The 22,465-nt window shown below is 38.5% G+C and overlaps 1 protein-coding gene across 5 annotated transcripts in view; it reads left to right on the forward strand.

The window, feature by feature from the left end:
• The window catches only part of ATP13A4 (ATPase 13A4), a 130,366-nt gene that overhangs the window by 87,131 nt on the left and 20,770 nt on the right, over window positions 1-22,465 (forward strand). For 3 of the 5 annotated variants that reach the window (XM_079155748.1, XM_079155749.1, XM_079155747.1), the window contains 9 exons: window positions 993-1,104; window positions 5,460-5,584; window positions 10,603-10,766; window positions 11,586-11,708; window positions 12,841-12,920; window positions 14,339-14,381; window positions 14,775-14,884; window positions 16,910-17,006; window positions 18,944-19,016. In XM_079155748.1, the coding sequence (XP_079011874.1) occupies window positions 993-1,104; window positions 5,460-5,584; window positions 10,603-10,766; window positions 11,586-11,708; window positions 12,841-12,920; window positions 14,339-14,381; window positions 14,775-14,884; window positions 16,910-17,006; window positions 18,944-19,016 (927 nt within the window). Of the gene's footprint in view, window positions 1-992; window positions 1,105-5,459; window positions 5,585-10,602; window positions 10,767-11,585; window positions 11,709-12,840; window positions 12,921-14,338; window positions 14,382-14,774; window positions 14,885-16,909; window positions 17,007-18,943; window positions 19,017-22,465 lie in introns of those variants that run through there. The other 2 variants (XM_079155750.1, XR_013766502.1) reach the window with 2 other exon arrangements.

The following is a 22,465-nucleotide window of genomic DNA, read 5'->3' on the forward strand; positions in this document are numbered from 1 at the left end:
CCTCACATCCTGTGCTTTCCCTGAGCTGAACCAACTACACTAGGCTTGCAATCTCATGCCTCCTGGCATGGGTCCATGGTGTTCCCTCAGTGAAAAAGCACTTTCTCTCCTTCACCACCCACTTCCTCCAAGACTGCTGTATGCACCACTAAGTGTACATATAACATGCTGCACTCACTTGGATCACAGCAAGGATTCCTATAGTTATACTGCTAGTATATTAGCTTTTTAAACAATTAAACAGAAGTTCTTAGAGCAGAGTTTGCATCTTAATCTCTACATAGCCAATGCCTGGCACATAGCAGATTCTCAAAAAAAAAAAAAAAATTTATCGATTAAGCTGGAGAAAAAAATTCTATCCATTGTCTATTGCGGATTACCACCGCTCCCAGCCCAGGTTGCTCCAAGCGGCTCGCCACTGCTTCTTGCTCTTACGGCCCGACCAGCGGGACAAAAGACTCGTACTCTTCAGAAGTTCATGAAGCAGCTTCCCTTTATTCAGATAACACCCTCAATATATAAGCAGTCTCATGCATAAGCAATTGTAACCAGATATGTCCATCCAATCCTGTTAAAGGTCAAGCGATCACTCGCTCAAGCATACATGTAAAGTGTATCTGTCCACGCGCTAGGCGGCTGAACTGATTATCATACAGCCAATTGTAAACGCTTCCTGCCTTTCTCTAGGCATAATCAGGACGCCGTTTGCTCTTTGCCAGTTGCCATCTTTAGATGCACGTGGCGTAACCCTGGGTCCCGGGTCTCGCCCGCCACACTCTATCTTTTTTTTTTTTTAATGCTTCCGTTTCATTTCAGCTTTTCTGGATCCTATGAAGTTAATCTTGGCACTATAGTTATATTTGCAATTCTCACAGACTTGTTTATATAACATTTTAGAATTGGGTTTTCTTGGGTAAGAGCTGTAAAGAATTTCCCTACCAATAACAGCTAAATAAATATTGCATACTAATCCTGTGTTGTTTTCTGAACAGTACCAACTAGTTTTGTTAGTGAACTTCAGATTTACACGACTCAGGGGTTCCGGGTCATAGCACTGGCCTACAAGAAGCTGGAAACTGACCATCACACAACTGCCTTGACAAGGTAAAAGGGAAGGATTTTGATAAGGCAGAATGGTTTGGTGGGAAGATGCACCAGACTGAGATGGGACTCAGGAGTTCTAGGTGGTGGACGCAGCAATATAGCTTGCTCTGTTTTGGTGCTTAAAATATCTCTGAACATTGGCAAACAGGCATATAGTCACCCTGTTTCACCAAAGTCCAAAGGGGATGTGAATGCCAACTGGGATAATTTGTGAGAAATAGTTGTATAAAATGTAAATGATAATATGATTTTATGGATTTGTGAAACCACATACGAATATAACCAGTCTTTCAGGTTTGAAATTGTGGTCATTCCCCTGTTGTCTAAATTATATCAGTGGATTGGTTGGAAGTAATGAAACATAACATTTGCCTGAAAAAAAAATCTTAATAAGAAACACAGAGCTTAATGAAACAAATAAATATAGCATAGACTTACATAATCCAGGAAATGTTTGCAGGAAAACAAAATGTTTCCAAAGGGGTCATACAAGAGGAAGTTATGCTTATGTATACATTAAAATAGGGATGTTCAATAGCTAAAACGGACTGCAGTATTTATGATTTCAACTTTTATTTTGTTGTGCTTTTATTTTCCACTGTTTTTAGACTATTGTTTTTATCTTTAGTACCAGTTCCAATAGTGTATGTCAGCCTCACCAGTATGGAGATGATCAAAGCTCATTCTGTTATTTAGGATTTTAAATTTGGAAGGTCTAACATATTCATTTTCAGTCTTATCATATTGAAGTCTTTCTAGTTTAACTCAAAACTCTTCCTTTAATATGCTAAAACAAAATTTATATGTAACATTATTCATACATATTCTTTATATAAACACAATACCCTCCTATATACTTAAAAATAAAAGCAAAAATAATGTACCACAAAAAGGAATGGTTCAATAAATTCTAAACTGACCCCACTAAAGCAACATGAATAAGTTGCTTGCACCTGTGTATTGAATCCTCCCAACTTTGAGAGCTGTAAATGCAGACAGACACAGGTGTGTTACATAGTGTGCTCTGAATACCTCAGTCTTGCTGTCAGTGAGGTGAGTCTGTGAATTGTTGAATAACACTTGATAAAACTTCTAAAAGACAGTATAACCTCCCCATTTATGTTACACTTCCACAAAATTCAAAAGGGTGCAAAATTTTTTTTGTTTATATGTAAAACAGCTAGGGGAAGTATAATAAAAATTACTATTGTTTAACAGGTGAGTATTATCTATCAATAATAGTACAGTATGTCATACAGTGATACAATAGTATAATAAGCAACATAAGCCTAAACTGACTTAGAAAAAATATAATTTTTTAGATGTCCATGAATATTAGTTAAGTATTCAAAGCTACATGGGGCATGGGTTAATTCTTTATGCATTGGGCATTACAAAAATCTTTCATACTTACCAAAAATTTTTCCAAAATATCCTCTAGAGGCAGTTGTATCTCTGCAGAGAATGACTGATGTGACTGAACCTCTCATTTTGTGAACAGGCAAAGAAGCCCAGAGGGGGAAGTGATTCATTTAAAGTTATTGAATGTTGGATTCCTGAGCCTATCAGGCCACTCCCCCTGGAGCCAGCTTAATGTGAAACTGAATATTTTTGTAATCTAGTCAACTCAGTTTGAGGTCATTCAAGTCAGAGATCTAAAAGTGAACTTTGAAATTGGACGTCACATTTTGAAGCAGAACAAACCTGGGTCCAGGAATAGAATGTGCAGAATTGGGAATGGTACTTAGTTTCCTGAGAGCCATTGCCAGGGATATAGCAAGATCCTGGCTACCATGTTTCTGCTACTTCTGATTGTTATAATAGGTGTTTGCATGTTCATAAGTTTAGACTCATGGTTTGGAGACTTGTACATGTACCAAATTCTCACTGGGGGACATGTGAGCAGTAGGTATTGGTGATGTCATTGACAAAGGTATTGACATTCTAAATTCTAACTTTCAAAGTCCAGTAAGATCTAAATGTGAATTTATGAATAAGACCTGATCTTAAGTTGTTAACTTGTCTCTTTAACTAGCGTCATATCACTACTGTATATACTCAGAGTTATATTAATTGGCCTATTTTTTGCTGATCCCTGATTAAGATAGAACATGCTTTCTGTTATTTATTTATTTACTTTATTTTTGCTATGAGTACATTTGTGGTTACTCAGGGTGCTTTCAGAACTATCAGGATCTCTTTGAAGTTAATTGGCCCCTTTATTCATATTTCTTCTTTAAAAGTCACATGAATTTTAAGAACATAATATGTAATCATGAGAATGACAAGTCTCCCTCTCTAGGATATGATATCCATCATACTTTGTTAGTTTTAGATGCTTTGGGAGAAGGTAAAATGTCTGTGGAGAAAGCAGGAAAAGATAGCCTGCTATTCCAAGGTGCAGAGTTTGAGACCACTTAAGGGATTACTCCTTTTTATTTCTTGGCTCAGACTGAATACTGGCGAAAGGAAGAATAATGGAATGTTAGGGTTAGCAGAGACCTTGGAGATCCTGAGATTAACCAGGCAGAGTGATTTACTCATGGTCACACAGGAAGGCAGTGATGAGGACTCCAGTCTCCTGATTGTTATGCAGTTGAACCCTATGAAGAGTTTATAGGCCAGAGAAACTGGAAATACTAGTATTAAAGAGGGCCATAGGCTGTGTCAGATGTTTCACCCTGCAGCCATTTTCTTGGCCTAATATGGCACCTTGTGGTTGACTCATGTCATGTCATCTCTGAAAAAATACAAAGCCTAAGGCCTGAGGATGAGGGTCACAAGAATCAGGAATCAATCACATTATCCTTGGAGAATAAGCTCAAATGTCACCTCTTCCAGAAGACTTTTAATCACTCCACCTATAGATGATCACACCCTCCTCTCTGGCTCCACAGGACTCTGATTTGTACATCTATTAAGTGCTTTCCCCAGCTTTCCTTATAAAAAAGGTGGTCAGGTCTAATTCTCCCCCCTGGTTGAGTGTGAATCAGGGACTACTATCTAGTCTCTGCCTATTTTCTCCCTGTTCTCCTTGATCCTCCTGTTCCTTGCACTTATTAGGTACCCAATAAATGCCAATGGGCCTAACACACTGCCTGAGTTCTCAGTAGGAACCCTGAAAAAGGAAATGAATTTTTCTATGTTGCACTACCAAACAAGGTCACAAGAGGCATCAGAGTGTCTCAACCAGCATACATTTGCTGAGCACTTCCTGTGTAGGGGCATCACATGGGAACTGTTGAACATAGCTCTGAATCATGTGGTCTTGCCTTCAGGGAGTACAGACAGATCAAAAGGCCAAGAACGATAATAAATGGACAAATACAAGTGAGATAAACTGAGGTAGAGGCAAAATGCTGAGGAAGCAATTATTTCTATCTGGAGAACATTTTTTTGGTCCCAGACATTGAACTAAGGGGCACTTATCCATTGAGTCACATCCCCAGTCCTTTTTATTTTATTTTTTATTTTGAGACAGGGTCTCACTAAGTTACCTAGGGCATTGCTAAGTTGCTGAGGCTGGCTTCAAACTTGTGATCCTCCTGCCTCAGCTTCCCAAGCCACTGGGATTACAGGTATGCACCACCAGGTCCAGCTCTCCGGAGAAATCTTAATGAGGGAGTAGCATGTGATTTAAGAATATAGGAAGGGTTTTCAATGGCAGATCATGGACACCTATTACTTTATTCATGAAATAAAGAAAAACTCTAATAGTTTGCAAATGTCTAGCGATGGCTAAGCACAGAGCCCATCCATGGTGAGTGGTCTAATTTGGTGGGGTAGGGGAGGGTAAAAGAAGAATACAGTGACAGATAAAACTGGAAAGATAGTTTGGAACCAGATCATATGGACACTTTGAGTAAATGCCAGGTTCAGAATAAGGAAGGTCACCCTTTGAAATCTGTTCTGAGGGGACTAAAACTGTGTCTACTTCCTGCTCCTCAGTGGAGGTGTTAGCCATTTTCTGTGAGCATCACTAGCTCTACATCATGGCCCTGGCTGGTGTGAGACCCAGCACCAAGATGCACAGGACAAACTCACAAAAGGGCTTTAGTGGGTGCTGCTTGCATCTGTATTTCAGCCAGAATTAGGCAGGGCTGGTGTCTTGTCTGAATGAATCATGGAAGAGTCTTTGAATCTCTAATCCTAAATACACTCGCTTGTACTCGGTCCTGTAGAATGCTCCTAAAATTGTCTTTGTGTGAGTGATAGGAGCCTTGGAGATCTCAATTACTTGCAGACACATATATACAATATGTGTGTGTGTGTGTGTGTGTGTGCGTGTGTGCGTGTGTGCACGTGTGCGTGTGTGCATATATATTGTATGTATATTTGTTTTTTTCCCCCTGCAGGGAGAAGGTAGAATCAGAACTGATATTTCTGGGATTACTGATCTTGGAGAATAGATTAAAGGAAGAGACAAAACCTGTGTTGGAAGAGCTCATCTCAGCCCGGATAAGGACTGTAATGATCACAGGTATAGAATAAAATGTGCAGTAAAAGCAGGAGGACTCAATATGCAAATAGACGTGGATTGACTCACTTAGCAAATGTTGTTGATGACCTCTAGCTGGCCACGGTGTGATTCTGGGAGGCGCAGATGGCAACACAAAGACGAAGCTGCTGCCCTCACCAAGATTCCATCCTAGCAGGATGAAAGAAAAGCAGTCACTATCAAATGCTGTAATTAATATTTTGAGGTTTACAAAATAGATGAGGTTTACAAATTAGATGAGATAGTTGTGAGAGGCTTCTCTGAGTGGTGGCATTTGAAATGAGATTTTAATGGCAAGAAGATATGAGCCATGATGCAAAGATGGGTTTTATTGTCCAAGGTTAGGAGAAGGAGAATGTTTAGCCAATGTAGTCTCTAAACTCCACTACAGGCCCATCAATAACAACAGTAATATGCAGGAAATAAAAAGAAAGTGCTGTCCTTTCTACTCCTAATCCGAAGCCCAGATCCCACAATCAAGAGAGCAATGAGGGGGTGAGGTGGTGGGGGTGAGAGAAGAATGGAGGAACTTTAGATTACTTAGAGGGAAATGAGAGGGAGGAGGGGGCAGGGGTATGAAAGATGGTGGAATGAGACAGACATCCTTACCCTATGTACATGTATGAGTACAGGAATGGTGAGAATCTACACCGTGCACAACCATAGAAATGAAAAGTTGTACCCCATTTGTGTACCCCATTTGAATCAAAATGCAGTCTGTAAAAATAAAAAAAAATCAATGCTTAATGGAAAGATAATTGATACAGAATAAAACTAATGGTAAAAAAAAGGATCACTCAAGAGAAATGCATGAACTTTCTTAGGGAACACTTTTCAGTGGGTGCTGTTTTTAATAGTGAAAGAGGCTGGAGGGGAACAATGGATTTCCTAAAGAATTCATATTTTTGAGAATGTGCGGTCTTCCCTTTCTCTGCTATCACATTCAGGTGCTTTTAATTCTTTGACCTGTGTCACTGAGACACAATATTTCCTACCAAAGCATTTAGTCCCGATCCCCCGCCCTGCTTCCCCTGAGCCCAAGTCAACAGCTGGGGACCCTGGGCTGCTTTTGCTCCCCCTTCTGTGAGACCAGTTCTAGCTCCTGCAGTCCCAGGCACTGCCGGCTACTTCAGCTTTCTCCTCTGCAGGCCTCAATCCTATTTTAGGTGCTGCTGAGTTAGTTCACTACCTATTAACCTTTCTCCTAATCCTTCTGTTCCAAAAATCTTTATTTAGCACTCATGTTACACGTTTTCATAATCTAACGATAGCCATTTAGGTGTAGAACTCAGAGTTCACCCCTCTCCACCCTTTCTCTTCAATTCCTTTTTACCTCACATTGAAATTTCTGCTCTGTTTCTTTCCTTCCATGTTTACAATCTTTTTCTCTTTAAATGGGATCAAGGGATGAAATGCTCTCTGATTTCTTACGTATCCTGGTAAAGATTTTTGGCCCTGATGGAGGCATGAGTCAAAGTTCTTCTTTCTTAACCTTCTGTACGTAAGTACTACTTGAACTTTTTTGTTTTATATTTTGCCTTCGGACTTTGGTATCGTAAAAGTACAACACCAGACCATTGTATGGGGACTTTTTCTTTTCTTCATATGATCTTCTTTCTTTAACTTAGCAATTTAGAAATGTATGGCTATATATGTGTGTGTATGTATATATATAGTGTGCTGTGTGTGTGTGTATATAAATATACATATATATTTTAATTGTTTAGTTTGGAACATAGAGAGCACTTTAAAAATCTGTCTTTCTTCCTCTTAGGAAGGTATCCTTTACTGTTCATTTAATTACAGCCTTTGTTCTGTCTTGGAATTTCTGTAATTCACATAACAGGTCTCCTGGATCTATCCTCTTGGTTTCCTACCTTTATTCTTGTGATTGTCATATTTTATAATTTTGCTTTGTGCTGTAAGATTTTTTTGGAGGGGGCATCCAGTGTTTCCAATCCATAATATAGGTCTCAATAATGATCCTTATCTCCTTTAAGTCACCTATTGAGTTAAGAGAGATATTTTGGGGTGGGTGTGGCTTTAGAAAATCTTGTTTGTTTTGTTTTGTTTTTTGGTGCTGCATTGACAGCCCTTTGTGCTCTCATTATTTTCATGATCTCCAGCATCTGCTGTTCCTCCCCTGTCATGTGGTCTGGTTGTTCTGCCTGAACTTTTCCTATTCAACTCCTGGGACCTCTTAGATTGTTAGAAGTTGTTAGATTTCTTTGTCTGATGACTGACAGTCAGGTCTAGGCTATCCACCAACACAGTGGACCTCTCATAGGCAGTGGAGGCAAAGTGGACCTGTGTTGTCCGGTGGAAGGCTGTGGGCACCCTCTGGGGCATGTGGGTGGGGTAAAATGTCTCAGCCCTCAAGACTCCACAGCCTCTTCCCAGCTCAGTTACTACAGCTCCTTCCCACCAACTCAGCTCTTTTGAGGATCCTCATAAATATTGTGCTAGAAACCTGGGAGAAGTCACGATTGTTCTATTAGTTATTATTGTAATTATTATTATTAACCAGTCAGATATTATACTATTTCTTAGCAGTTGCTGTAGAAATCACAATAGGCATACCTATTATTTCAAGAAGGCTTACAACCAGTAATGTTCCTTACCCTTGTTTATGTTATTATGGTTGTCATAAGCATGACGTACATTGAAAACACCCATCGGACAACGTTCTAGTCTTTATCTTCAATGATAGAGAGTTAAAAACATAAATGAAGAAAAGTAGACTTTCATGTTTACCCCAGACTATTATTTCTGTTGCTATCTTTTTGTTACTTAATACAAATTAACCTCTGGTACCACTTCCTTTCAGTCTGAAGAATTTCTTTAGACTTTCTCTTTTAGTATATCTGCTGGTACTGAATTATCTGAGTTTCCTTTCATCTTAGAATGTTTTTCTTTTCCCTTTATTCCTGAGAGATATTTTCATTAACTGTAGGAGTCAAAGTTGACATTTCCTTTTCTTAAAGCACTTTAAAGATGTAATTCCACTGTCTTCCCGCCTCCATGGTTTTTGATGAGAAATATGTGGTAGTTTGAGTGATTGATCTCTTATCTGTAATGTGTTATTTTTCTCTAACTGCTTTTTTTCTTTATCTTTAATTTTTAGCAGTTTGGGTCTTTTGTGTCTGAATGTTTTCCTCACTGAATTCATTCTCTTTGACTTTCACTGAACTTTTTGAATCTGTAAATTTAAGTCTTTTACCATATTTTGGAAGTTTTCTACTATTATTTCTTCCATTATTTTCTTCTGTGCCAATCTCTTTCTCCTCTCCTTCTCAGACTTTACTGTCTTCGTTTTTTAAAACCTTTCTCTCTTCTGCAGACTGTATAAGTACTATGGACCCTTTTTCTTCTTGTCTCCATTCTGCTTTCAAGCACATTCAATGAAAAAAAAAATATTTTGTACCAGGGTGAATTTTTTTAAAAAAACATTAGGCATTTTATTTTTTAGTTCTACCATATCCATTTGGTCTTTTTTTTTTTTTTTTTTTTTTTCTGTTTTTTCCGGTACTGGGGATTGAACTCAGGGCCTTGTGCTTGCAAGGTGAGCACTCTACCAGCTGGGCTATCTCCCCTGCCCTCTACTTGGTCTTTTTTCTTCCATTTATTTGTTGAGAATTTCTGCCTTTTCATTTGTTTCATGAGCATTCACATTTGCCATGTGAAGGGAGCTTATAATAACTCCTTAAAACTGGTCATTTCAACATCTGAGACATCAAGCAATTGGCAACTGTTTTGTTTTTGTTTCTAATTGAGAATTGGCCAAATTTTCCAGGTTTTTAGTAAATTTTCCAGGTTTTTAGTATGTTGAGTATCCTGAATATCTTAAATAATATGTTGTGAGACTTTGGATCCTGGATCCTGTTTAAATCCTCTGAAGAATGTTGAGAGGTTTTCTTTTCTTTTTTTTTTTTTTTAGCCAGTTGTCAGTCACAAGGTCACAAGTCTGTCTTTCCCGTTGCAGGTGGCAGTTCTAATATTTGCTTAGATAGTAAATCTTTTGCTATGATGTTTGGGTCTGCCCCATTCAAGGATTACTATAGCAAATGGGAGGATGACTTATATTATAGTTCAATTCCTGAAACTTATTTAGGTCTGCTTCACCCAGGCCCACTCTGGGTTGAGCCCAAGAATTCTTAATTCATATACTGAATTAGTCCCCCTTTCCAGCTCTTTTCTTTTCAGAATTCTCCCCATGCTCTCCAGGTGACTCTTTTTCTGGTTCCTCCAACCAGGAGGAACACTGAGGTTCTCTTGGAGTTTTGGCTGCCTGAGTATCTCTGGGGCTAGAGCCTAGGTTCGAGTCAAACATGTAAAAGGAAAGACAAAGAAAGATGAGAAACTCACCCCTCATAGAGTGCTTCTCCAAGTTTGACTCTCACAGTCTGCTTGCTTTCCTTTATAAAGTCCTTGAGCAGTTAATTTTTTCTTTTCTTTCTTCCTTTTTTTTTCCCCCTTTGGTACTGGGAATTAAACCCAGGGGCGCTTAACCACTGGGCCACATCCCCAGCCCTTTTAAATATTTTATTTAGAGACCAGTTCTCACTAAGTTGCTTAGGCCCTTGCTCAGTGGCTGAGGCTGGCTTTGAACTCACGATCCTCCTGCCTCAGCCTCTGTGCCTGCTGAGTAGTTTTGGGGTTTTGTTCAGTGCTTTCAGTTGTAATCAGTGGGATAGAGAGACTGTAATGGGTTTACTCCATCTTGACTATAGGTGGAACCACCATATACAATATTAAACCAGTAGGGTTTTCCTAAATGTCTGCAGAACTCTTGGCAAATGACAGAAATAGATTTTAATTTTGTTTATTATTTTCCCTTCTCGCTCTCTGGCAAAAATACACTTGTAGGTAATGGAAAAGACTTAGAAACATTCCTGTTTACACTATAAGCAGAACTAAACTCCTTAACCTGGCTTTCTCTGCTCTGACAAGTTGGTTTTATCTCTTCATTCTCATTGTAGGATGCTCATTCTTTCTTCTAGGTGACAATCTTCAGACTGCAGTAACGGTGGCCCGAAAGTCTGGGATGGTTTCTGAAAGCCAGAAAATCATTCTTATTGAGGCAAATGAGACCACTGGGTCCTCATCAGCATCCATATCTTGGAAATTAGTAGAAGAAAAGAAACATGCTGCGTATGGGAATCAGGTATATCTAAAAGCAGACCTGCCACATTTCCTGACTTGTCTCATAGTGTTGGTGACAGACAACTCTGACAGAGTGACCTAAAGTCAACAGTCTTCCCTAGATATCTAACAAATAGGCAGTTCAATGAACCCAATTATATCAATTTTCCCCACTGTTTCTACTGCACTCTAAGGTATGGGCTTTCTTGAGTGCTGGAAACAATCCATCTTTTATACTTAAAAAACTTGTTGACTTTGCATGGGAAAAGCATACAGTCAGCAGAGTTGTGGATCTAATGTCTTATTTTTCCCTTTGCTTGTCTACCACCCCATTGGGTTCAAAGGGGATTTAGTCTCTGAGAGACAATACCATGTGCATTGGAAAATCAGACTATGTCTTCAGGGTAGACAATAAAAAGTTTTATTCATTTATCTTCAGTCTTGTCAGTATTCTATTTCCATTGTGTCCTTGTGGAACAATAATAATTCTGTAAGGAAAAAAAAATAGTAAGTGCTCACTTCAGGGAGAGATTTGTTAAGCTGCAGGGCTTTTGTATTTTGCACTTGAAATGTGTGAAATGTGCTCTTCCCTGGGACTCTCTGAGATCAAATCAGGATGAGAACAGGACATGAGTAAGTGTTATTCTCCTATTCACTAGTGGCTGTGATGTGTGAAGATGGATCCAGCAAAGAGAATGTACTTCTCTGAGGAGTCAGGGCTGGAGTGTGACTTTTAAAGAGAGATCCTCATCTGTCTTCGTTCCCTTCTCTCAAATGTGCTTGTGGTCCCAACAACTCTAGCAGGTAGAAGAATATGACATAACTGTATCTCACTTTGCAGGACAATTACATTAACATCAGGGAAGAAGTCTCTGATAACGGCAGAGAAGGAAGTTATCACTTTGCTCTAAGTGGAAAATCCTTCCATGTTATAACTCAACATTTCAGCAGCCTACTTCCAAAGGTAGGTTCTCAAAGTGTAATAGTCCATCTTTGAAGGTGCTGATGACCTCTCATAGCATGGTCCTAAACCACTTTAAACTTTGAAATAGTTAAGATATACCTACATAGTTCTACATATCATAAGAGAGGCAGATATTTCTGCAGAGGTTACTGTGGCCTTGTTTCTTATTAGATTTGAAATAAATAAACTTGATTAGTCAGTTTTTTTCCAATCTATAGAATTGAAGTGTCTGTGATTTTTCAAATTGTAGGGACTGATTTTAGGTTGCTGTCATTACAATGTCTTCTTGTGTGTGTGTAGTCAGGAGAGGGCATCTCACAGTATAGTGGAAATCCTGTAGTTGTACAGGAAGGCAGACCAAGCATAAAAGAACTCCACTAGGTTTTTGATAAAGGACCTATATACTGATGAGGGTTGAACTTCAAGCTCTTCTTAAGAAGAACAAGCTTATAATAAGGGCAGGTAACTTACTTGCCAAAACTAAAGATTTTGAGTGAAATCAGGTTGAGTTTACTACAGAGAAAAAAAAGGAACACATAGATCTAATACAGAAGAATTTAGACTTCACGGCAAGAAACTTAGGTGGACAGAACTGGTACAGGTGTTTATGCCCTCAACCATCTGTGTTCCATAGCACAAATTATGCTTGGAATAGCAGCTGAGTTTCATAATTGGCAAAGTCCAGGTGGTATGATTAAATCTGAGGCCACAAATCATCACCATTTCATCATTAGTTTCTTTTCTGCCCGTTCTGACCAATTTTCTGAGGAGCAGTTACTTCTTTTCCTTCTCCTGGAATCTTGACCTCTTGTTAAGTTGCAATTGCTCAGACTTCACTGGTTCAAGTTTCCATCAAGCTCAAGATGTTTCAGGACTTCATTTTTCATGGCAGTTGGGTTAAATTGCTGTCATTATTTTCATAAAATATCTTCTTAAGCTACAATCTTTACTGATATTTTGTCTCCATTGTCATTTACCTGATGACAAAAATCTCAATGTCTGTATTGAAATTCAAAAAAAGTTTTCCTTGGAAACAAACTTTTTCTCATCACTCAGTGTTCTGAGTGGTATCAGTCATTTCATGTATGACCAGCTAACACAACAAAATATTTCCCTTTTGGATTCCTTACAGATACTGATCAATGGGACCATCTTTGCAAGAATGTCTCCTGGGCAGAAATCCAGTCTGGTGGAAGAATTTCAGAAATTGGAGTAGGTTCTTTGCCTATTCAGGTGGCATGAACTACATGGAGGCTTGAGAGTAAGGGGGGAATTGTGAGAGGGACAGAAAGCTGCTCAGTTTGGCTAGGACAGTGTTTTTTTTTTCCTGACTGCATATGACAATCACTGACTGAGGGAGCGTTGAAAAAATAGCCAACACCAGGACCACACTGTCCAGAGATTTGAATTTAATTGCTCACATAGAATTTGGACGTCCATATTTTTTCAAAAATCATGGAAGTCAGTTTTGTACCCAAAGTTGAGAACCACTATACTAGAATATAAGGGGCATGAAAAGGTATGGAGAGAAATAAGACTGGAAGACTGACTTCAGCTTGACTCCTGACAGTACAATGGGAATTTAGGTTTTATATTTGTAAGCAATTATTATGATCTAGGGTAATTTATATGATAAGGAATTCATATAACCCTCCTCAAATATTAAAATATTCTTATGCTAAAGCATCCTTTCCATCCTGAATCAGAAAAACACAGAGTCTCCATTTCTAGACATAATAAGAAGTTCAGTTGGAGTGTCCATCATCCAGGACCCTGTATTTCCTGTTAATGGATCTCATGGAGTAGCCATGCTAGACCACATCCACAGGACTCCTACTTCATCTTCCTATTCACCTGATTCAGTCCTTAGGAAAACTTCTCAATTAGGAAAGCCCTATCTTCTCTGCACAGTTGAAACCCAGAGGTATCTAGTACTTACATGAGTGTAAGAGAAAAGTACAGCTATTCTGTGAAAGCTGTTACAGTGTTGTGCTTGAAAACACTGACTCTCCATGATCTTTTTCAACACTTCCAGAGAGAAGTGTTTGTCCAACCTCAAAAAGTCATCCTGAACTAGGGGTATGTTTTCTTTCTTCCACGTCTAGCACATCATGTTTTAGTGAGTGACTGAGGACAGGGTGGATTTTTTTCAGGTTAGCATTAACAGCACCAGCAGCTAAGACCTGCTTATCATTTGGGACTTCATCATGCACTTGCCTGACAGCACTTCACTTCATACTCATAACATTTGCAGAGGAGAGAAATGATGGGCAAAATGGAAAGATGGCCAGGTCAAACTCCAGATCTTCTGGTTTTGAATCCTGTGCCCACCCCACTACGTTCTGACAGCTCATCATGAGATCATGAACACCCCCAGTTTTCAGCCAGGAAGGTTACTCCCCAAGCAGTGAAGTGCAGTGAGTCCGTGAATGATGCGTTGGATTTCACCACCCATTGTGGTGAAACTGCTGAATTACACTTCACTTCTAACCAGACTCTTAGGGAAACTCCCTTAGGATAAATGATAAGGTTAAGCCCTAAGTAATCATGGGCACTTTGTTTTTTAATTAGAGAAATTAGCTGGTAAGATAGTTTTGATCTCCTCCACCATTCACATGGTTCCCTTTTAGTTACTTTGTAGGTATGTGCGGTGATGGAGCCAATGACTGCGGGGTAAGTAGCTGCCAGTGTGGGGGCCATAATCTCTCACTAATACTCACCTGGAGCTCTTTAGAGATGACACCTGCTAGGATATGTACCATTTTCCTTTCTCATGATGGATAAACTGATGGTGAGGATCTGGGAGGGTTTTGACCAAAGCCACACAATGACTCAGAGGTCAGTATAGGCTAAATGAGGCAGAACTTGGTTCCGAAGTTTCCACATCTTTGGCAAGGTGTCCCAGTGCCATTTCTCTTATGCGGCAGGCTGAGTAAAGTCTGGTCAACTCCTGATTTGGGTTGGGACCCAAGTTACCTTGTGACGGGCTTGACGGGCCCTTTCTTCTGTGTCACCAGGAGAAGTGTGTGTGTCCTCATAGGTCATAAGCTGACTCTTTGTTTTCAGGCTTTGAAAATGGCTCATGTGGGCATCTCTTTGTCAGAGCAGGAGGCATCTGTGGCCTCGCCTTTCACTTCCAAAACTCCAAACATTGAGTGTGTCCCTCACCTTATCAAGTAAGTAGGCATCTACCCCTGTGTTATCTTCTCTCCCTTGAATTTGAGTGCAGATAACATTGTTCTTTCTGCCTGGATAAGACTAGTGTCCCTAGCTGGGAAGGGGATTGTGCAAAAATGCAAACATGCACCTGCCTATCAAACTGACCAGAAGTTACAAAAAACAGTGGGAGAAGAGTGCCATTTCCAATGAAAGTCATTGATTGGATTATTTTAAAGGGTTGAAATCTGGAACTTGTTACTGCTTTGAAAATGTGTCAATTAGATTTCTTTCTTTCTTTCTTACTGGGGATTGAACCCAAAGGTAGTTTACCACTGAACTACACCCCAGTCCTTTTTTCTTTTTTTTTTTATTTTGAGACAGGGCATCCCAAAGTTGTCCAGGCTGGCCTCAAACTTGTGAGGTAGGAGTACCTCAGCCTCCCCAGTGCTGGACTCCAGTGTGCCACTGTGCCTGGCCCTCACATTTTTAAAATGCATCTTCTTAGATGCTTTATACTGGGAGGTTAAACACACACACTTGCCTTCCTTCCCTTTTGCCTCATTGCGCTGCCTTGGGCACCTTTTCCATTCTTGCTTTTCAAAATCTTTACTTATCTTTGCTGCTCCCACTAAAATTTTCTTTATTTGGTTTGTTTTTCTTTCCCCAAAATATGTAATTCCACTGCATTTTGTTTGAATGATACCAATAGCAGTGTAGTTCCTCTTGGTTATTTTAACTAGCATGCATTTGTAGTTTTAAAAGGGCTTTAGCACCCATACTATCTTATACATCAGAACACCCTAGAGATACAGGAATGGTAATTTTTTTTTTTTTTACAAAGAAAGAAACTGAGGCTCAGATAACCTGGGCATAACTGATATGTTCAAGGTTGCATAGCCAATTAGAGTTACAGATTGTTTTAGAATTGAATTTGTTTAAATGGGCTCTTTATATGTACAAATATCATACTTTTTACCATATTAAATTAATTATTTGACCAATTTATTCCATTTAAAATATTTATTTACTCATTTGGAAAATATTCATTGAGTGGGGACTTAATGCCAGGATCTAAGATAATACATAACTGATTTTGTTAAGTGCTGCCAAGAAATGAAAAGGGAGGTGTGAACGGTCAGAAAGTAGTTGGGAGGAGGAATGGGCTGCACCAGACAGGGTGGCATGGGAAAATTGTTCCAAGGAGGAGAGGTATGAGAGGAAACTACCTTTGGGGCAGAGAAAAGAGCAGTAGAAAACCCTCAATACAGGGGAAAAAAAAAAAAAAAAACCTGGTTTTGAGGGTCAAGCCTTCACATCTCAAGAAAAGATTTTGATCATAAGCAAATTAAAACCTTATTTCTCCTCCCAAATGAAGGGCATTTCACAGAAGTGGCATTTCACAAGTCGTCTATTTTATGCTTTAACTATGTACTGTTTACTCAAAGTCAACAATAACACAAAGAAGTATGCTCATTGTGTCCATTCTGTTTAAATTTGACATACGGCTAATTTGAGTGTGCACACTGTTTTAGAAAAAGTTGAGACTGCCAAGATGAAATTTGAATCAAATATTTGCCAAACTTCTGAAGCACCTGCATGAAAATGGATCCCAAACCTGCAATATAATTTATAACTCTTTACAGAGGAAGAAACTGAGACAAGGGAAATGACCTTCCAAATCAATTAGTGCAGAGGTATGAGGTCTGGGACTAGCTCCCAGAGCCCCTGACTCTGAGTTCAGAAAATTAAACACTGCCTGCAGAAGGAGCAAGAGGAGCCCTAAGTCTGGGCTCCATTGCCAGGTCAAGGCCTCCAGACATCAGCCTGGAATTAGTCTTTCCTAAACAGCTAGTCATGCAGTGTCCCCAGCCAGCTCCCACAGGCTCAAGGATGACCAGTCTCTCAGACACATAATGGTAAAATCGAATGTCTGATTTTTTTTTTTTCCTCCTAAGCTCAGACGAACAGCACAGAATAACTGACCTAATTTTTCTAACTTTCATTTCATTCCTCATTTCTCTTTAATTGTTTTTCTTACACAGGGAAGGACGAGCGGCTCTCGTGACCTCTTTTTGCATGTTTAAGTACATGGCCCTGTACAGCATGATTCAGTATGTTGGTGTTCTGCTGCTCTACTGGGTATGACTGGGGACCCGGCCACTTGATTGATGAGAACCAACACAAGTTGTGGTACACTCTTACCACTTGCAATGCCCCTTCAAGAAAGAGTGCAAATAGGACATGAGGGCATCAAGAGACCCTCTGAAAATACCATCAAGGTTTCATAAAATACATCAGAAATAGACACATGCACAGGAGTTGTTGGTTTCAATTCTTTGACTTTGAGACAGAAACTTTTTATCTAGTGGCAGCTAAGGATCAGGACTGAATGTATCACTTTCAGTCTCACTGTTGCTGTCACCTGCTTAGACCAGATTTCTGTCTTCTCGATTCCTAAGTGGCTCTACTCTGGTGTGCCATTCATTAAGGGGGTTATTCTCGGTCTTGGTGCAGTGCTTCCTAACTGGCTTATCCTGACTATTAAAGTTTGCTGATTTCAGTGGTTCAGACCCTACTCCCCATAGCCAGTTTTGAGTAATCCCTCTGGTGTCGCTGAATGTGGAATGGGCAAGAGATAAATCCAAGAGTCATGAGTACCCTCCGAACACAGGGGACAGCGAAATGAAGGAAAGAATTCAAAAGTGCTGAACTTTGAGTATTTATTGACTTTGTTTTTAGTATAATTTGTTTAGTGGTATGTTGGTATAATTTAAGTTTTTTTTATTGATTGTGTTTAACAACTTGCTTATGACATTCCTGAAAATTTAGCGATTGACTTTCAAGAGTTAGTATAAACCAGCATACCTTTGGTTCCACAAATATAGGGCTTTGAAGATTGGAATATCATACAAAGATACAAATATCTTGTGATGACTTTTATTATCTGACAGGATGTAAAAGGAGAACAAACACGACTTTTTTGTGAGTTCAACATGTGCGCTTATTCTTTTTTTGTGTGTATTGCAGACATTCACTGCACTACACTTATTATATTATTATTAATAAATAGTATAATCTTTGAAAGAAATTTTGGCATGGGAATATAAACTTTTTAAAATTTTTAAAAAAAATTTTACAGACTGTATTTTGAGTCATTGTACACAAATGGGGTATATCTTTTCATTTCTATGGTTGTGCATGATGTAGATTCATACCATTCCTGTAATCATACATGTACACGGGGTAATGTGTCTGTCTCATTCCACCATTTTTCATGCTGTGAGCTTATTCTTCATACTAATACCAAGAAAAGGAATTTCATTTGTGCTGAACATATCTAGATTATCTATATTTCTTGCCCCTTCTAGGTCAAAGATTTTAGTTCTGTTGATTTCAAATTACCTTTCTCTTTTAATACTCACTGAGTGGCCAGAGAAGGATGGGTTATTTATAGGAATTTAGCCTGATTTTGAAATTTCAACTATTTATGCTCAAAAGCAGAATTAAACACAGTACATTATAATCCCCTTTCCATTTGGGGTGGAGAACAAGGAAGGAAGTTTCCCAAAGTCAGCAAGACCTGAGCACTCCTTTTTTAAGTATTAATGTGCTTTATTAGGATTTTCTGAGATTTTATCTGACTACACCCAAGGATGCAAATTGTGGGTTTAGTCATCCTCATTTCCATCAGTAAAATTCAGGTAAGATTACCACACATTTGTCTCTTATTATTATTGGGATGCATGTTTTTATTATGCCAGACCAAACCCCAGATTTTCTGCAGAAAAGAAAGCAGAGGTGAGTCTGGTAGAAGGAGATGTTCCTTTAACACAGGGTAATACTGATGCACAGCCTAGAGAGCACAGGACACAGGCCTCCTTTTGGAGAGGGTCTCACAGACTGAGTTCCAAGAACTTTCCATACCAGGGCTCACCAACCACACAGGCCGCAGCCCCACCATCTCCTTGGTAATCTCTGACAAATCCTGTGTTGTAGTGAGAAAATGAACACAGCTCATGCCAGACTTCATCCAAAAGATTATAACATTTTAAGTTGGCTTTACTTTTCATTTTCAGGAGACAAACAGCCTGTCAAACTACCAGTTTCTATTCCAGGATTTGGCCATTACAACTCTGATTGGTGTAACAAGTAAGAGACACTTTTAAAACTTCCTTCCAAGTGATGCTACCCTCAGTTAGCTTCCCTGTACCCCAGAAAGGTTTGCCTGCAACAGCAGCAGTGATGGGTGGCTTATTCTCAAAGATGGGGATGTAGGGACAGAATGGGAGGCAGGGACAGAGATAGAGAGAGAGTATTATCCTCATCTTTATACTGAAAGAAAGTGTTGCAAAAAATAAAAAAAAGCTGGTTATTTCAGTTTTCTGCAAAATATGGAGTTTCTATCAATGGACAGTAAACACTTAAAAATTAAAGAAACACCTTGAAAATTGGGAACACTGACATCAGTGAGCTTTTAGGTGTAGTTTTAATTAAAATGTGCTCAACGGATAGATGCTAACTGACTTTTTATATTTCTGTTCTCCAAATCTTAGCCTTTCAGCATTTAGAATGGAGCTTCAAAGTCATCTTGCCATTATGCTACTCCTGCCTCCCACCTTCAGATGAATATATGAATTGTCTCCCCCAGTTTCCCTGCATAGAGAAAATTTAAAGTTTTTTTTTTTTTTTTTCATGATTTTATTTTTCCTAGAGCTACTTTAGGGTCACAGAAAAATTAAGAGGAAGGAACAGAGATTTTCTCACTTACCCGCTGCCCCTACACATGCACAGCCTCCACTATGATCAACATGCCCTCTACCCCTGAGTGGTGCATTTGTTGCCACTGATAGACCTACATTGACCATCATAATCATCCCTTGCCCTTTGTTGACATTGGGGTTCATTCTTGGTCTTGTACATTCTATGAGTTTGAAAATATGTAAAATAATGTATGCACATCACTGTGGTATCCTTCAAAGTGACATCATACAGATTTTTCACTACCCTGAAAATCTCTGTGCCCAGCTCATTTATCTTTCCTCCCTCCTCCAAGCCCCTCACAACCCCTGTGATCTTTTTCCTGTCTCCCTAGTCTTACCTTTTCCAGAGTGTCATATAGTTTGAACCATGCAGTATGTAGCCTTTTCAGACTGGCTTCTTTCACTTAGTAATATGGATTTAAGTTTCCTCCGTGTCTTTTCAGAGTTCAATAGCTCATTCTTTTTGGTGCTGAATAATATCCCATTATCTGTATGCCAAGGTTTCCTTATCCACTCACCTACTGAATGACATCTTGGCTGCTTTGAGTTTGGGCAATTGTGAATTAAGCTGGTATGAACATCTTTGTGCAGGTTTTGGTGTGAACATAAGTTTTCAGCTTCATTGTGTGCACACTCAGGTGTACAGCAGAATCAGAGGGTAAGAGCACATCAGTTTTGTAGGAGATCCAGCATTGTCTTTCACAGTAGGTGTGCCCTTTTGCCTTTTCATCAGCAGTGGGTGGAAGTGCTGTTGCTCCACATCTTCCCTGGCCTTCAGTATTGACAGTGTTCTGAAATTGGGATATTTTTAAAAAGTGTGTAGTGGCCCCACTAGTGCTTTCGATCTTACTTTTTCCACCTTCTCAAGGGTTTTATAGTATTCGTGTAATACTCTCTTTCTCCATTATCATCAGCTTTCCTCTGATTTCCTGCATCATTTATATTAGCATATAAATATATTCTTGTAACTTCTTAAAAAAAAAACAAAACCCTCTTCCTTGACCCTAACTCTGTACCAATAATTTATGTCCTCTTTTTCCTTAAATATCCCAAACAGTTGTGTTTATTCACTTTCTCCATTTCCATCTCTAATTTTATTGGCTTTCCATTTCCATCAGACAGATTCTAAAGGCATAAATCTGATTCAAGGGCATAAATCTGAATTCTGGGTTTGTGGTGGTGTTTGGTGGCAGGCAGTGGTATACCTGTTAATGTTTTAACAACTGGTTCTTCAAAAAAAGATTTTGAGTATATACATATACATATATATATATATGCACTTGAGTTTATTATAAACAAATTTTTCAGCTGATTTTTTTATGGGATGAAAATATACACAAGACTTGACAAACTATGTCCACTTACGATCTACTCTTTTAGTATACTAAACTTGCATATAAATATTTTTAACAATTTTATTCATAATCTCCCAAAATTGGAATCAATGAAAGATGTCCCTCAATAAGTAGATGGATGAATAAACTATGTATATTTATACAGTGGGATGCTATGCAGTGATAAGAAGTTATGGGCTATCAAGTCATAACTGAGTATAAATTTTAAAAGCATGCTACTAAGATATAGAAACCAGTCTGAAAGAAACTTGCAAATAACAATCAAATATGCAATACTCTTCATTACAAATGCCACTTAGCAATTGATTCTCACAGAATACTTCCATTGAGTTTTGTCAAACTCTTGTGCCCATAATCAACTTATGGTTGCAACTGATGAATGAATTAGTTCCAACATGAATGTTAGTTGTTATTGTTCTTTAGATTTTGTCTTTAGAGCAAGATAAAAGCAAAACAACAAAGACTTTTTATCAAAACTTTAATCTTCATTAGTGATGTGAGCAACATATTTGTTGAATCAGATAGTAGCTCTTGAATGTTGGAAGAATATTTTCCCAGTAGTTTTTTTAATGTTCACAATATAATGGCTATAGGTAAGAGATACTTTTAAGTTTAATCTTTATTATTAACCTCATAACAATAGATAATACTAGTAAAATAATTAGAAAGTTATCAGTTTTGGTGTCATATTTAAGAATCCATTGCCAATTTCAAAATTATGAATGTTTACCCTTAATTTTTCTTCTAAGAATTTTATAATAGCATTTTTTTCTATTTTAATTTCTATATGTGGTATGAGGTAAGGGCCCAACTTCATTCTTTTGCATGTTAATCCAATTGTCCCAGCATCATTTGTTGAAGTGATTGCTATTTCCACCTTTGAATGGTCTGGATACTTTTGTTGAAGATCAATTGACCATAGATGTATGAGTTTGTTTCTGGATCTAAATTCCAATATACTGATCTATATATCTTTCCCTCTGCTAGTCCCAGACTATTTTGATTATTATTTTATTGTAAATTTGGAAGTGTGAGTCCTCCAACATTGCTCTTCTTTTTCAAGATTATTCTGACTATTCAGGGCTCCTTACAATTTGGTAAGAATTTGAAGACCAGCTCTTCTACTTCTGAAAAATTTGTTTGCATTTTGATCAGGATTGCATTGAATCTGTAGATTGCCTTGGATGGCATTGACATTTTAACAACACGAATTTTTTCAATTCATGACCATGAGATGTCTTTTAGTGTATTTATGTTTTTTAAAATTTCTCTCAGCAAAATATTGTAGTTTCTATATACAAGGATTTTTTTCTTTCTTGGTTGAATTTATTCCTAAGTTTTCTGCCTACTTTCCCTCCTTCCCTCCCTCCTTCCCTGTTTCCTCTCTCTCTCTCCTTCCCTCCCTCTCTTTCTCTCTCTCTGATATTATTTAAGATGGATTTTTTTCCTTATTTCCTTTTTACATTTTCCATCGGTGATGTAT

The sequence above is a fragment of the Sciurus vulgaris genome (assembly GCF_902686455.1).
Source record: "Sciurus vulgaris genome assembly, chromosome: 10".
Taxonomy (NCBI): domain Eukaryota; kingdom Metazoa; phylum Chordata; class Mammalia; order Rodentia; family Sciuridae; genus Sciurus; species Sciurus vulgaris.